This window comes from Talpa europaea (genome assembly GCF_964194135.1).
Source record: "Talpa europaea genome assembly, chromosome: 10".
Lineage (NCBI taxonomy): Eukaryota > Metazoa > Chordata > Mammalia > Eulipotyphla > Talpidae > Talpa > Talpa europaea.
In genome coordinates this window covers 30,072,849-30,088,138 of record NC_140077.1, presented here as the reverse complement: position 1 = coordinate 30,088,138, position 15,290 = coordinate 30,072,849, and the positions used below count along the sequence as shown (strand labels likewise).

General features: G+C 44.8%; 1 protein-coding gene across 1 annotated transcript in view; it reads left to right on the top strand.

Annotated features, from left to right (window-relative positions):
* Positions 1-1,224: 1,224 nt before the first annotated feature.
* The window catches only part of WDFY4 (WDFY family member 4), a gene marked incomplete at both ends in the record, with an annotated part of 204,919 nt that continues 190,853 nt past the window's right edge, over positions 1,225-15,290 (top strand). The window contains 5 exons of the mRNA XM_084245258.1: positions 1,225-1,458; positions 8,151-8,265; positions 9,528-9,634; positions 11,744-11,878; positions 13,552-13,741. Coding sequence (XP_084101384.1) covers positions 1,225-1,458; positions 8,151-8,265; positions 9,528-9,634; positions 11,744-11,878; positions 13,552-13,741 — 781 coding nt within the window. The remainder of the gene's footprint in view (positions 1,459-8,150; positions 8,266-9,527; positions 9,635-11,743; positions 11,879-13,551; positions 13,742-15,290) is intronic.

Sequence of the window (15,290 nt, the reverse complement as noted above, 5' to 3'; positions counted from 1 at the left end):
TAAAGTCTGAGAGTAAAAGCATGTGTGATAGTGGAAGTGCCAGGGACTCATAAAATTACATATGTAAGGGATCAGAAAGTTCAAAGTGGAGATGATAGCCTGGCCTTGGGAGTCTTGTCAGCTCCCCTTCTAGCCTACAAGAAGTCTCTGCTTGGGCTAACAATAAAGCAACAGTGATCCCCTAAGTTACTGCTGCCCAGAGCAGCAGTAACACTGATAGACCCACCTCTGTGTGTCCATCTGTCTGAAGATCCACCTCTGTGTGTCCATCTGTCTGATTGCTACCCTGTGATTGGTGACTGTTGTCACTGTCCAGGTTCCAGGATGGTTTCGGACATAGTGACATTGCAACTGGGGAGGGCTTCTTGCAGGGATCCTGGACAGTCTAGCCCCTACTGGAGGTTTTCTGCACTCCTAACAAACAATGAACAAATCTCTGTTATGCTGTGAGTCAGACAGGACTCACCTACAGAGTATGGTAACTGATAGTCAAGGATGTAGATAAAGATACCTTCTTGAGGATTCCTACCTATCAAATCCATCTTTGGCTATTTTTATCACCAAAGTTCTTATCCTTTTGCCTCTTGACCTGAGATCCTGGGTGTAGTAACAAAGGAGTTCTCCTAGGAATGGGGGATTTAAAGAGTCATCTTGAGGACAGAGTCCTCTGAACACGTTGAATGTGAAACAAATAATGCTGAAATGAAGAACCTCTATCCTTTGTGGTAGAAGAATGTTACAATAGAAGATGTAGAGTTATATGCCTCCACAAATATTGGCATGATATTTACATGTTTGTTTTTTCATCCTTTTAAAAGAGGATCAGCATCAAGTGATTAAAAAAAAAAAAAACAAACAGGCGTTGGTGTTAAAGGTTTGTGTAAGCTTGATATCTAGCCTGTATGCCTTTAACCCAGCAAGTTTCCTAACAATATAAAGTAATTACTACCTCTTTCGTAAAAGTTTGTGTAAAAAAACCCAGCACAGTGTCGGGGACACGTTAGATTATCCACATGTGTGAGTCACGTCTAAACCTGAATTTCTGAGTAAAGAAGTCTTCCTTATTTTAGTTGGTTTCAGATTCTTAAAGGAACCATCTTCAATAGGAACTGGATGAATGATTATAGCACCTTGTCTCACCACTGGTGTTGCCAGGAAGTGCTGCAATAAGACATCTCACCTTTGTTTTTTTTTGTCCTGAACGCAGATTTGCTTTGCAAAGCCATGGAGGCAGACGGCACTTCAAACGCTGAAGACAGAGCCAAGGATCCAGGTTCCAAAGATGAAGACCAGCTTGATGTTGTTCAGCCTGACTTACAGTCTGGAGTGCAGCCCCCCAACCCCACTGCTCTCTGGGAGGGGCTAGAAAAGAAGTTTCTGGAATATCAACAGTTGGTTCACAGGAGCCCAATTGAATGTCAGAAGACATTGTTGGGTCTTCTCCCACTGTTCCTAAAGGTTAGTGTTCTTATCTTTGAAATGGTGAGATGATATGGATTTCTGGGGACACTTCTGGGATGATTAGAAGCTGAAGCTGGTGGTTTTAGATATCAGTGTAAGTGGACTCTGATTGTTTGCTTGCAGGAGAGAGTTGTGCTATTTGATAATGATGTCAAGTAAGGCATCCTCCTGGATATGGAAGAACTTGGAAGGATGGACGGTGGCTCCTCAGTAATGTCTCTTTAGCTGAAAAATCAAACAGTTCCAATCAAATTCTCAGCTTGGGAGCCAAACTTCTTTGGGAGCTAGAAGAAGAATATGTGTCCTGAGACTTGAGTTGTAGGGACAGCCTGGTGACCTTCAACATTAGTGATGCCCTCATCAGGGTCTGGGGGAGCTAGAGTATCTTGTATGAAATTGTGCCAATAAGGCAAACTCAGGTCAAATCAGCAGGGAGGAACAAAGCAACTCCCTGTTCGCTGGCCTTGGACACATGAGAGAACCCAAGTCCAGCCTCTGGACTCACACTCTGGCTAGGAGCATCCAGTGACAGTTTGACAGGGGCTTTTCATTGTTGTCTTGGAAAAAGAATCCTGTCATTAGGATCTGCCTTCTAGTTTAATATATTGAAGTCTGGTTGTAGAATTATAAACATCTTTTTATGAGGACTAAATTTCTGCTTAACTATGGATTTTTAATTATTAAAAATAATATACCTATATCCAAAACACAGAGAATATGTATGAGATACTTGGTACTTTTGAAATTATTCTACGACAGATGGAGGCTTTGGGAGGTTCTTATTGGGAAACCCCTTTATAATGTGCTTCATGTAATTTATTAATTGAAAAAGATATGAGAATTTCCAAAGATGACTCAGAATTATGGGATGCACTGAATACTTATGCATGTTTTTCTGTAAAACACTGCCAAGTATCTTTCTGTCTGTAAATTAGTAACTTTCCTTCACGGTTTGGACTTGTACCCTACCCCTCCCATTTCACAACTGGGATGACAGGGCCATAGGGATTATATTGAGAAAAAAGAACTAGGTTAGGAGAGTTGGCTCATTCCTCATCCTTCCTGCATTGACAAACACAGCTTCTGGGAGGTGACTTAGTGTCACCCAAGTTCCCAGATCAGTGTTGCCTTTTAGAAGGAACGATATGAGAACACCCTGGTTCTGCACTGCAGTTCACCAAGAAAGCACATGCACTCAGGCTTTGTGGAGCCAGTGGTCCTGGGGTGTATCGCACTCCTGGCTCTGATGAAAAGATTGTATCTGCCAGCCAGGGCTTGATACTTCTTCATCTCTCTCCAGACTGTTGATTTGCGAATTCGTTTGTTGTACAAATATTTTTTTCGGTTCCCGTCCTCTGTTTTTGGGTCTGGGCCTATGAGAGTAAAAAAGACAGATAAAGGATCCACCCTCATGGCGCGCTCAAAGGGCAGAGGATAGTGAATAGCTCTGAGGCTGTGTTTTGTTTGACTTGCAGGAGTTTAAAATGAATCAGTGGCATTTTTTTTCAAATTGGTAAGTTTTAATTTGAAAATCAGATTTCCAGTTTCTCTTGAAAAATTTGGGAGAATTAACACCAACATTGGATAGAGATGGTTGGGGGGGCACCCCTTTTAGACAGAAAATGGCCCTGGTCTCTCAATTACCCAGACTTCCATTCCCTAATATCTTTGACATAACCCATGTTGCTCACCTCATTTATCTGACCCTACAGGCATTTGAGCTTCCATGGGTAGCAGCAGTTCCTAATCCTCTGCTTTTTGAAAGTTTGCATCACATTACCTTGCTTTTGCTACATTACTACTTTTTCCCCTAACTGGAAGGAATCTGAAGAGGATTTTCAATTCTACGGCAAAAGTTGTGTTCAGCTTTTATTTAGCAGCGAGCCTTTATAGAGACAGCAAGAACAGCGCCACCAAACTCCTTCCCTGAGAACTGCTTTATACAGGCTGCATATTATATCATTTAAAATTTTACTCTATGGGAGTATTATTTGAAGTTTGATGTGTTATTTGATTGTTGGGAACACGCAAGATTTTTTTTTTCCATATAGACTAATGGCTTACAATAGGTTTCATAGGGTAACTATGAAAACAGGGGAAACCTGTGAAACTATAGGGTAACAATGAAAGCAGGGGAAAACCTGTGTAATAGAAACTTGATATTTGGCGAAGGTTCCCAAATCCTGTCCTGTAATTGGAGCACATAATGGCACATGGGCTTTCAAGTGAAACAGAGCAAGACTCAAGTCCTTGTTCCATTGTTTATTAAGTGGGCATCCTCAAGTGCCAGTTCCATATTATTCACCAAGCTCTAACTAACTAAATCAGGCATTTTGTTGGTGTTTTTGAGCCCTCACAATAACTCTGCAGTGGGTGCTGTTTTTTTGCTGGGGGGGAGTGTAGTGGGGTGTGAAGGGCTGTTGTCAAACGAATTTTGTAAATGAGGGAAGAAGTTCAGTGATATTACCTACCTTAGCCAACTTCACCCAGTTGTTAGGGGTGCAAGTTAACCCTGGGAGTCTACCCCAGGCCTGTGCTATTAGCCACTGGGTTCCTTGGGCAGTGCAGGTGTCCATAGCAGAGAGCACATCTGGTTTCTGTTTCCCTATCTCATGACTCACCTCATTTTCACCTTGGTATATAATGAATGTTTCCCCCCACCCCCCCATGTGATATTTGGATCACTGATTCCAGGATGTTGCAGACTAGGAGGTTTCATTGCATCGCAAATGAGGCAGCACAGAGCCAATGACTTCTCAGTATACAGAGCTGTGCTTTTAGGAAGGATTCAATTGACTGTTGTTCTTTTCCTGCCTAGAGCTTTGTGCTTTGGTATTTCTAGAACCCTTCCTATCATAGGACATCACTCCAAGAATAGAAGAGAAGGCATTCCTCTTACAAGCATGGAGGGTCTCCTGCTGGCCTTGGGTTGAGTTTGCTTTGGGGGAAAGGGAATCACTTCAGACCTTCACACTGCATAACGATATTCTGTAGTAACAGACTGTAGGGAAACTAGAACTATAGGTGTGCCTTGTTGAAGATTGTTCTTAGAATATATACTTCGAGAGAAAGCAGGCAGTGAGATAGGGAATCCTCATTAATTAGTGTAAGATTCCTCACTCTCTGGGACAACAGGGAGCAGGGTGTGACCATATGAGGAAAGAAAGTCGTCTGTGGATGTGGTAGATTAGAGATGCTATAAATGGGCTTATCCTCCTCCCTAAGTCAGATGGGATCTATGTCCCTGCCCCTTGAATCTGGGTGGGTTTGAGATGGTGTGGAATAGGGCAGCGGTGACATTTCTGGACCAAGACATAGAAATATTTCTTGTCACTTGAGATACTCACTCTTAAAAATCTGGCTGCCATATTATGAACAAGTCTCGCAAACTCCAAGTAAAAGCTCACTTGGAGAAGAACAAACATCCCTGACCTTATAGCTGCAGCTGCTGCTGACAAGCACCAACTTGCCAGCCATTGAGTGCGCCATCTTAGAGGTACATTTCCTAGACTCCTCTTCCTAGACGCCTCAGCTGAGGGGAACATAGAAAAATTCCCCTGCTGATCCCTGCCCAAATTGCAGATTCATTACCAAAATAAAGGATTGCTATTATGTTAAGTCATTCAACTTTGGGGTGAATTGTTACATAACAATAGACAACTGGAACAGTGGGTAGCGCAGAGAAGAATCCATTCATTTTCTAGTGGGGAAGGACTGGAATTAACACTAATTGTCTGACCTTGAAGGTGAGTTTATCTGTGTATGTGCAGGCACATCTATATGTGCATGTGTGCCCATGAGCCTCTACACAGGAGTGTACTCTTAGGCTAACCAGCCAGTGGTAGTGAGTTCATGCCATTGAATGTGGTCAATCGCTTTCATAAAAACCAAGCCAGTGACCATGGACAAGAGATAAGTAACATTAAATATAACAACAAGGAAGACCAACAACTCTTTCCAGATGTGGTGTCCAGTGGGCCTGGTGCAATAACCCACCCCCCTCCTTTTCCTTTCTCCTCTCTGAGTGGAGTCTGCAACATGTCTTATTCCCATTTCTGAGAAACAACATTATTGTGTTAGCATCACTAACACACTATGCATCATTTAAAAAAAAATTTAAAATGGAGCGGATCAACTGTATTACGCTAGCAGGGGAAATACGTGTAAAGTGTCTGAAATGTTTGGCGTTCGCTTAAAGACAAAACTCCCAAACTGCAGCAAAGGAGAAGCAGGCTCATTGCAATCATATTCAAAAACCACCCAAGTTCTCTTTGTCATTCAAAAGCTGGGGCTGCCTCCCATCTCAGCAGAAGTTTTTGTCATTGCTTATTTTCCTTTTGAGACAAGAGCATCATATTCTTTCTCTTTTCCATACAAGGGGGCAGTCACCAGGCGTGATGGTGCAGCTTAGATAATGTCAGTAAATAAAAGTTTTTAAAAATATTGAGCAATATTCTCCCAGCATGTAAGTTCCAGTTTGGGAAAAAATTTGGTCCTTTTGGAAGCTGCCTTAACTCTTTGGGGTCTCCACGGTACCATTCAGTGAGTGATTGCCTGTGTGTATCAAACAGCACCCCAGTGGCCTGAAAGAGTTAACGCGGCCTCCAGAAGTGCCCATTGCTGTCCCCGGAAGGAGTGTGAGCTTTGGGAGACTCTGGCTGAGTGTACAATTACTGTTCAACTCACAGCGGCCCAATTTGCTTTATTGTAGAGTGCCTCCCAGAATCCCACTGCTCAAAGACGATCTAGATGCTTCTGAGTCAACTGCCTGCAAATTGGTCTTTGAGGGGTTTGCCATCGCAGGGACGAGGCACAGGAATTGGTTAGGAAGACATCAAAGCGGTTTTCAGTCCTGGGGAGGAAAGTAATCTTCCCATAGAAATTCCCAGCCAAAAGGACAGAGTTTTTCTCTCCAGAGGTTGAAGTTTCTGGATGATAGGCAGTTTCCAGGTGGTAGCCATACATTTTCCGGACATGCTACTCGGGTATGTCTGCATGTGCGTGAGGCAATTCAGCTCATCACTCTGGGCTTTTCCTCTGGTTCAACCACAGTTTCTGTAAAGTGGGAAGAATAGCAAAGAAGCAACCTCTGAGATTATTGTGAGGATGAGGGGAACAGGTGTGTAAGTGTTGGCTCAGCATTTGGCTCAAGACACTGCTCTCACTCTGCATAGCGTGGGCTTCACGAACATCATGTGGTCACTAACCAAGTGTTTGTTGAAGGTCTACTGTGTGCAGTAGTATTTTTGTAGTTTGAGCAAAGTTCTGATGGGCTGCTTATTTGCAAAGGAAAGGAAAGGGGAAACTATGTCTGTCTATAGGACTGAATAAATATTCAGATACATGCCATCAAAACATAATAAATACCTGAGTACTTACCACCTATATAAAAGAAATAAAACATTTCAGATAATTTAAAATCACCAGTGTACGAATTTTACAGTTCATTCCTCTTCTGGTTTTCTAATATGGTAAGCCCTATCCTGAATTACCATTCCTTGCGTGGGGAATATGTGTATGTGCGTGTGTATTTGTACATATATATAAAGCAAGCTATACATGTGTCTTACAGTATGATTATAAAGAAAATTGTGAGACCATATACAAATTGTACAATAACATTATGGACATACTTTTTTACATGTGTAAACATAAGTAATATCATCATATAATTTATATATATATACCTTCACAGGTTTTTGTTGAATCATGGTGTAATAGATTTTTGCAACTTGCTTTTTCCACTCAACATTCTATTTCTGCAATCCATAATGATACATGTAGCTTTATTTCTTTTTAAGTTCTATATAGTATCCTATTATGTAAGTATACTACAAATTATTTATTCATCATCCTATTAATAAATACTATTTCCCCTGATTTTTCACAATTGAAAATAATGCTGCATAAATATTTCTTGTCCATGTCTCCTTGGGTACGTGTGTGAGAAATTTTCTAGGGGGATAAACTTTGGAGTTCTGTGCTGGTCTGTGGGATGCGCACCTCTTTAAATTTATTAGATTGAATGAAATACTTATTCAAAAAGTTTCTTTCATGAGACACCCTATCAGTAGAGCGTGGGGGTTTGTGGGCCCTACCTTTGCCTACATTTGTATTGTCAGGCTTTTCATTTTTACCATTCTGAAAAGTATAAAACATCTTACTGCAGATTTCATTTTCATTTTCCTGATTATTCATAACTTATTTTATCTTTTAAACATTACTTGCTACTGGATTTGCTTTAAAAAAATCAGGTGTTTGTCCCTTTTTATTAACTTGTATGGGTTTCAATACTATTCTTTTGTCAGCTCTAAATATTACAAATAGTTTCTCCAGTATGTGGTTGGCCTCATTTTATTATAGCATCTTTTAATATAGAGTTTTAAAGGTTTTTACTTTTTTACAAACATAGTATATATAGCAAGGAGACACTGACAATGATTTTCCTTTGGGATTTTTATACCCTTCTCATATTTTCTAGAAGGAGGTTCTCAGCAGGAAGTTAGTGAATTCAGAGGCTCTGGGGTGGGAATGTGGTGGAAGTTTGAGGGTAGGTGATATAGTTTCCTTGGGGAGGCAGCAGGGAAAGCGGGTTGAGCCCTTAGTTTGGGCTGGCAAAGAAAGGTGAGTCTCACATTTTGCTTGGTAGCTTTGCTATCTCTGATGGAGTCCTGCTTGTTGCACTTCAGGCCTGGGAACACTCCGTGGGCATCATCTGCTTTCCCAGCCTCCAAAACCTGGCCGAGGCTGTTTCCAACCAGCTTGCTCAAGAAATTCAGAAGGCCCTTGTGGGAAAGCCTGCAGGTAAGAGAAGAGTCTTTGAAGAATGCTTTATGGAGAGCAGAACAGCTTTGCAGACCCCCCACCCCCAGACCTCTGCTAAGCCCCTCTCTGCTTTCTAGTGGAGTTGGAGTAGTGCCTTTCAAAGCACCTGGAGGACCCAGTTCACCACTGAGTATCCTGGGAAGATGGGAAAGGCTAGCATAGGAGGGAAAGGAGGCTGGGGAACTGTGCTGATCCTGGGAGGGACAGACACACATACACTGCCCACTGCACCCACACACACATTACACCCCTCCCCCAAACACATGCATACACAGAACACAGACACACACATACAGATACAGATTACCCCCCATGGACACATACATGGACACACATAGACACACAGACACACAGACACACACACACACACACACACACGGCCAGGCCCTGGGGGGAAGTACTACGATAAATCTTGTACCTGAGTGTTCCATTGAGAACTCAGTCTAGAAAACACAGAGGCTGAAGCATGTTTTCTGCTGTGGGGCCTCCTGACTTGCATTCTCCCACTCTTGGAGCTGGACCGTGCAGGTTGGCCCAGGGGACTGACAGGCAGGAGGGGATTTCCAAGGGGGAGAACGAGCATGGTGTAGATAGCAGGAATCCCTGCAATATAAGGGGGAACATAATACAGTATATACAGGAAGTGAGATGAAAACTCTGGTTTGTGGGAAGTCCAATAGCAGGGGAACTTGTTATTATTTGGCAGTAGGAGACCAGCGATGGCTGTCAAACAAAGATGTTAGCATGATAAGGGTTGTCCTCCAAGGAGGTTAATCTGGCAAAGTGTGAAATGTTTAGTGTAGACTCAGGTGTCACTGGGGGGTGGGCAGGAGGCAGAAGTACCATAAAGATGCTAAGGATCTGGGGCCTCCCTGGTGGTGCAGCTGTTGAGCGCTGGGTTGCGAAGCTGCCCACAGCCTCTGCAGCGCCGGTTCTATCCCCAGCCACCAGGCGAGGGTCCCATATGGCGCGCAGACCTCTCCTGCCGACCACTGCTCCCCTCAGCAGTGTACTTTGTTAGTCTGCCTGTTCTGTTCCCTGCTCTGGCTCTTGTGAATTCTCTCACCCTCCCACACTTCTGACTTTACCCAGTGCTTGGATAAATAAATAAATCTTAAAAAAAAAAACAAAACTCCTTTAAAAAAAAAAAGATGCTAAGGATCTGGAGTGGAGAGGGAGCTGGCAGCACAGGTCAGCATGTTGCCCTGCTGGTGACACTTGCCTCCCCGTGCTGTTGCCAGAGCAAGCAAGGGCGGCAGCTGGGCAGTTGCTGCAGTGGAAGGGTGATGCGGACCAGGATGGCTACCTGCTCCTGAAATCGGTGTACGTGCTCACGGGGACAGACCCGGTAAGTGGAATGCCCCACCCCCAGTCTGGGGCTCCTTGTCCATGCTCAGAGAGAAGTCCTGGGGCAGGGCAGTGGCGCGTCTTAGGAGTGCCTTGCTTTCCACCAAACCAACTTCACCTTTCTCCTTCCCTAGTTGTCTTCTGATGTGGGACATGGACTTCAGAGTCTGAAGTTCAGGTTCAAATCTTGCCTCTTCAGTTGACAAGCTGTGTGTAACCTGGAGTCAATTGTTGGACCTCTTTGTGACTCTGTCACATTATTATTTAAAGTTGGGGTAATAAGGCCTTGGTTCTAGGGCCAGTACAGAGATTAGCAAGTGGCTGATGTGTGTCAACTATTTCCTGCATGTTGGGGTGAAATTGATGTGTCCTGTGCATGGGGTCAATTAATCTTCCCCAAACCCTATGAGTTGAATGATGGTGATGACTCGTTGGTGATGAGAGCCATGTTCATGTGTGTGGTATAGCTGCAGTCTGCCTGACTCCAGAGCCCTTGTTCTGACCTACTGCTCTGTACTCACTCCTGCTAGACTCAGACTGACCGAGCTAGGCCATAAGCCCTGGTTCCCTGCCTGCCCAGCTGTGCTGCCGCAATGAGCAAGCAACTCTTGCTTCCCTTCTACCTCCTCCACTCCCACCCCAATCCTGGCTTCAAAGGTAGGGCTGGTGCTTCCTCTTTGAATGGTTTCCGATGGCTGTGTCCTCTCAGGCAGCAGCAGTTCCCAGCTGCTATGGGGCTGCCCCTGAAACACTGAGAAGTGCAAGCTGGCTTTCAATGGAGTCAGTGTTGCAAGGAGTTGTGCAGGGTAGCCCTGAGTGGGGTCACGACAGAGCTATGGGTCAAACTCAGAGGCTGACCCTACCCTGCAGTGGGAGCTTTTCTGGGGAAAGATCACACCAGTGGCCAAGTTATGCTCCAGTGTCTGGCCCAGACTGTACATTAGTCCTTCCCTTCCTTTAATTTGCCTACCATGTCTGTCAGATGAGTCATTTAGGTGGGAAATTGTGGGGTCAATATACTTCAGATTAACCCCCCATGGGCTCACCCTTATAGAGAGAGGGGGAGCACAGTGACCCCTGTGAAACAGAGAGGCCCCAGGAAACTCCAGACTCAGGCTGGTCCCTCTCTGTCAGCTTCCTGTCTTCTCCCCTCTGTCTGTCTGCTCATCAGTCTTGATCTGTAGGGTCTTCTTGGTCTTAGTGAGGTCTTATTTGAAGGAGAGATGGGGAGGACCCTGGTCAGTTTGTAAATTCAGTTGTGTGTACTTATTATCAGCCATCCCCCTCCTGATGGAGTTTCTGGGTTCCTAGTCAGGAAGCCAGTTGCCACCATCAGTGGTGTGGTTGTCCAGGAAAGCTCTGGCTTTCTGCTTTGCAGCAGTCTGCGTCCCCCTCCCTTTCTCCCTCCTTCTCTCCCCCTCTTACTATCTATCCTACAAAAGGTATCATTTATTGAGCACAGTATAGGTTTCCCCCACTATCAGAACATAGAACATTCCTGTGAACTCTTCTGAAAGCTGAATTGGTGTAAAGCCAGGAAGCAATTACCATCAATTCATATGGAAAAATGTTTGGCTGTTCCCACACCCCAAAATTAATCTACTAAATCATTACCAAACACCACACCGGATTTCAAATAGCCCTCACATGTCATGAAAGGGGGATTGCTGTGATAACCCACAGGCTGTAGAACGTAGTTCCTGAGGAAGGACCTTGGTAGGGCAGCTCTGGCTCCGGGGGAGGGGGGGGTGCTCCCTCTAGAGCAGTTGCTGCAAAACAAGCACTGAACACTATTATCAATTTTGGACTTTTGTTGTAAAAACAAAATCTTTGGTATGGATGTAATCCTGTGCAAAAAACGAAGTGGTATAATGAGAACTTTTGAAAAATGGGGAATACCTCTAAACACTTAATATAAACTTAATCTTTGCAGCCACCCTGGGTAGCTCTTATGATTGTCTCCATTCTTACTTAAGAATGTGTTGCCCAGAGGGAGAACTTACATACTGTTCTCCTGAACTTACATATTGTTCTTCTGAAAAAGCCGCCTGGCCCACTGTATGCAGGGTCTATTCTGTAAGCCTGGGTCACCTCTGCTCTTCTCTTGCAGGATACACTGGGCAGAGTGGCTGAGTCTGAGCTCCCAGCCCTGCTCCTACAGTGCCTTTACCTCTTCTTTGTCTTTCCTATGGAGAAGGAGGAGATCTTTGAGCGTGATATTCAAATGCAGAAGATGTTTGTGCAGGTGAGTGAGAAAGAGCTTTGACTCCCCCAGGCCAATTTCTTGGAGATACTTTCATCTCTCTTGGCCCTAGTTCTGAAACTCATTTCTTCTCCTTTGGGACCCAGCTCACCCATCTACGCTGCAAATTCTGGGGAATCCCATGTATTTGGAAAAAGGATTTTCTTCATTTCAGCTTCCTCGTATCCCTATATCCATATTCCCCTTGCTCTCACAGGAAGTTGTGTTCCTCCCCTTTACAAGGCTGAGGAGCTCCTTCTCCCCAACCTGCTTTTGTGGGTCCTGCTTGTCCTCGCTGACATCTGGACCCTCCTGTCTGAGGGACCAGCAGGCTGATCAATCTTATTTGCACAACTGTAGTGAACCTCTTCTAAGTATTTGCTTGCGTGTTTACTCTTGTGTCATGACCAACCTCACATCTGTTCCTCCCACTAACCTTCTCTTCCATGCCAGGGTGTGTGTGGTGCTGTCCTCCCAATTCCATACAAACCAAGATACAATGAGTAAACATGAGCCCAGAGCCTGAGGTAGCACATGGGATGCTGGGCTGGAACCCTGGACTCTGCCTCCCGAGTCCACTCACAGCCAGTCTTAACCACTGTGTGATGTCACCTCTTGCCTCTTCTCAGAAGTCACCTCAGGTCACTAAGCATCAAGTCTGATCTCCTCTGTTTAAGCCTTTCTTCCTTACCCTCCCCGACTGCCAGTGGCGACTTTCAACACAACTGCTCATCTCCCTCCCCCGCCACTTCTAGACAAGTTCTGCTTTCTCAGTTTCTGGGATATAGATTTCCCAGAAAACTCCTTCTGCTCTTTCTGACCCCTTGGGGGTAAGGGGTTGGGTAAAAGGACAGTGTGTCTTACACATCTTTTAGAGTCCAGCACCTTGGGCTCACATAGAGAAGTTTCTTAGGTCCACCTGGAAATTTCTAAATACAACTGTCCATTCACCATGCACATTTACATTACCATCCACTTTGGACTAATTCTCAAGCCAGAATCATTATTATCAGAGAGTATCTCACAATTCCCATGGATTCCACTTATAGTGGAAGATTCTACTTATGGTGGCTGACCCCCTGTGCTGCATTTATTGGAAATTTAGTCATCATTTTCTCATAGGTAAATCTATTCTAAGTCATGACCGGCACATGGCACTGGCCCCTTTAGCAAACTTTACCCTATAACATACGTGCCCTGCAGAGAACTGGTGCAGCCCTGTCTTTTCCATGGATGGAATGCAAGCCTCGGTGGAAGACCATGTCTGTATTTGTCAAGGGTTCTCCTTTATCACTCCATAAAAATATATAAATTCCTTCCATGTGTGGCTCTCATCCATGTGTGGTGGGGAGTCAGAGGATGTCCCTGCAGCAGGCAGAGTACCCTCTCTGGCACAGGTGACAGAGAGGTGGGAGGCCTAACAGGAGAAATAATCACATGCTTAAATGAGAAGTGTTCATTTTTTTAGGTGCAATAAGGGAAAAGTCAAAGGGTTGCTGGAAATGAATGTGTATGTGCAGATTCCTGTGCTGGATATGGTGCTTTCCCTTCCTCCCTTAGCCCCCTATCACTGAGCTGGGACATGCTCATCACCACTCTGGAAAAGAAGGAAACAAATGTGTCACAGGAGAGAAGCTTCCTAACCTGAGTTTTCTTGGCTTTTTCTCCCTGTGCAGATGCTGTTGAACATCTGTAGTGAGTCTCAGGGGCTGCAGGGGCTTCTCTCGGGAAACGAGCTCCAGTCTCTAGTGATTGCCACCACCTGTCTTCGGGAGCACAGCTGCTGCTTTTGGAAGGAGCCCACCTTCTGTGTGCTGAGGGCCATCTCCAAGGCCCAGAACCTTGCCATCATCCAATACCTGCAGGGTATGAACCCGGGGAGGCCAGGGCTGTGAGGTTCCTTTTAATAAGACCCTGAGAGGCTCTTGCAGCATCAGTACAGATTTCTGGGACCAAAAAAGAAATGGACAAATAAAGTTTTCATCAATGTCCGGCTATGCCCAAGAGATAACGCTATATCACTTGGGTCCATTTATCAAAGTGCTTTTACTGTTCATTTTGATGCTCCATTGGAGGAGGGAGGGGAAGGAAACAGATTGGTTGCATACATGCTATTGAACAGGCACTGTGCTGGGCCCATTTCTCACCTGTTTCTTTGAGATAATATTAACTATTAACACCATTTTGCAATAGGGAAAACAGAGATTAAGAACAGTGGAAGAATGTGCCATGGTTCCCTACTTAGTGAGGAACAGAATCAAATTTTAATCCTGGAGATGCATAATTCCTAGGCCTTAGGTTCTGCCCTGAGTAGCATGTGAGGAGGTTAAGACTGTAGACTCTGGGTCCAGACAGCTGGGGTGTGAACTCCAGTCTGCCTTCATGCTGCATATCCCCAGGTGCTCAACCGCCTTAGTTCTTCCTTGCGTAAAATGGGGATAGTGATCCCTCTGAACCCATCGGATCATTGTGACACTTCAATGAGTTGACATGTTTGAAGCACTTAGACAATGCTTGGCACATTGGATGCCTCTCAGGTGTTAGCATCCCAGCACCAATACCTGGGTGTGATCACAGGCAAACTACCAGGGGAGTCAATACCATTGTGAAACCAGGGGCCACCCTGGTATCATCTGCCTCCCAAGATAATGCTGGGAAACATGGACACCATCCTGGCTTACAGAATCTCAAGAAATATCTTGCCCTCATCTCAGCTATTGGCTAACTCCAAGGGAACATTCTGATGAAGTTTCACTTCATCTGACCTTCCCACCCACCGCTTCCGTCTTTGGGGGCACCACAGTCTATCCTTGGGCTAACCTGAAAGTATGGGGTCTTTCTTAGATAGGGGTGTGTGCATGTGTGTGTGTGTGTGTCTGTCTGTCTGTCTGTCTGTCTGTCTGTGTAGAGGGGAGGGGTTATGAGCCTGCCAGTGTCCACAAATACTTGCCCTGTGATCTGCTTTCTTTCTGGCATATCTGGTAACAGGTGAGAGCTGGGAAAGTTCAACAAGCCCAGCTGCTCACTGTAACTGAGCCTGGATGAAACATCAGCCCAATTTAGGTGTTCAAAACACTGGAGAGGTCAAGGCCTGGTGGCAATGTTCCAGGACTGAGCTGGGCCTGAGGTACTAAGGACCTCAGGTACCCTCTTGGGCTAGAGTCTGAGACCCCTGAGAAAAGGCTACATACCTTGGAGGTGAGGGGGTGTCTCTCATTGGGTTGTTATTCTTAGCTGACCAAGAAAAAAACTGGAAAAGAAAAATTTCACCTTAGTGAATAGTCTATAGCTTGGGGCTTAGGGAAATGGATAGTTTCTGTGAGTGAATGGGTTGAGAAGAAAATTTGGGAAGTAAGGGCTGGGCTGGTTGTTACCTGTCAAGCTTTAAATTCTTGAGGCTGCCCTGCTCTGCATG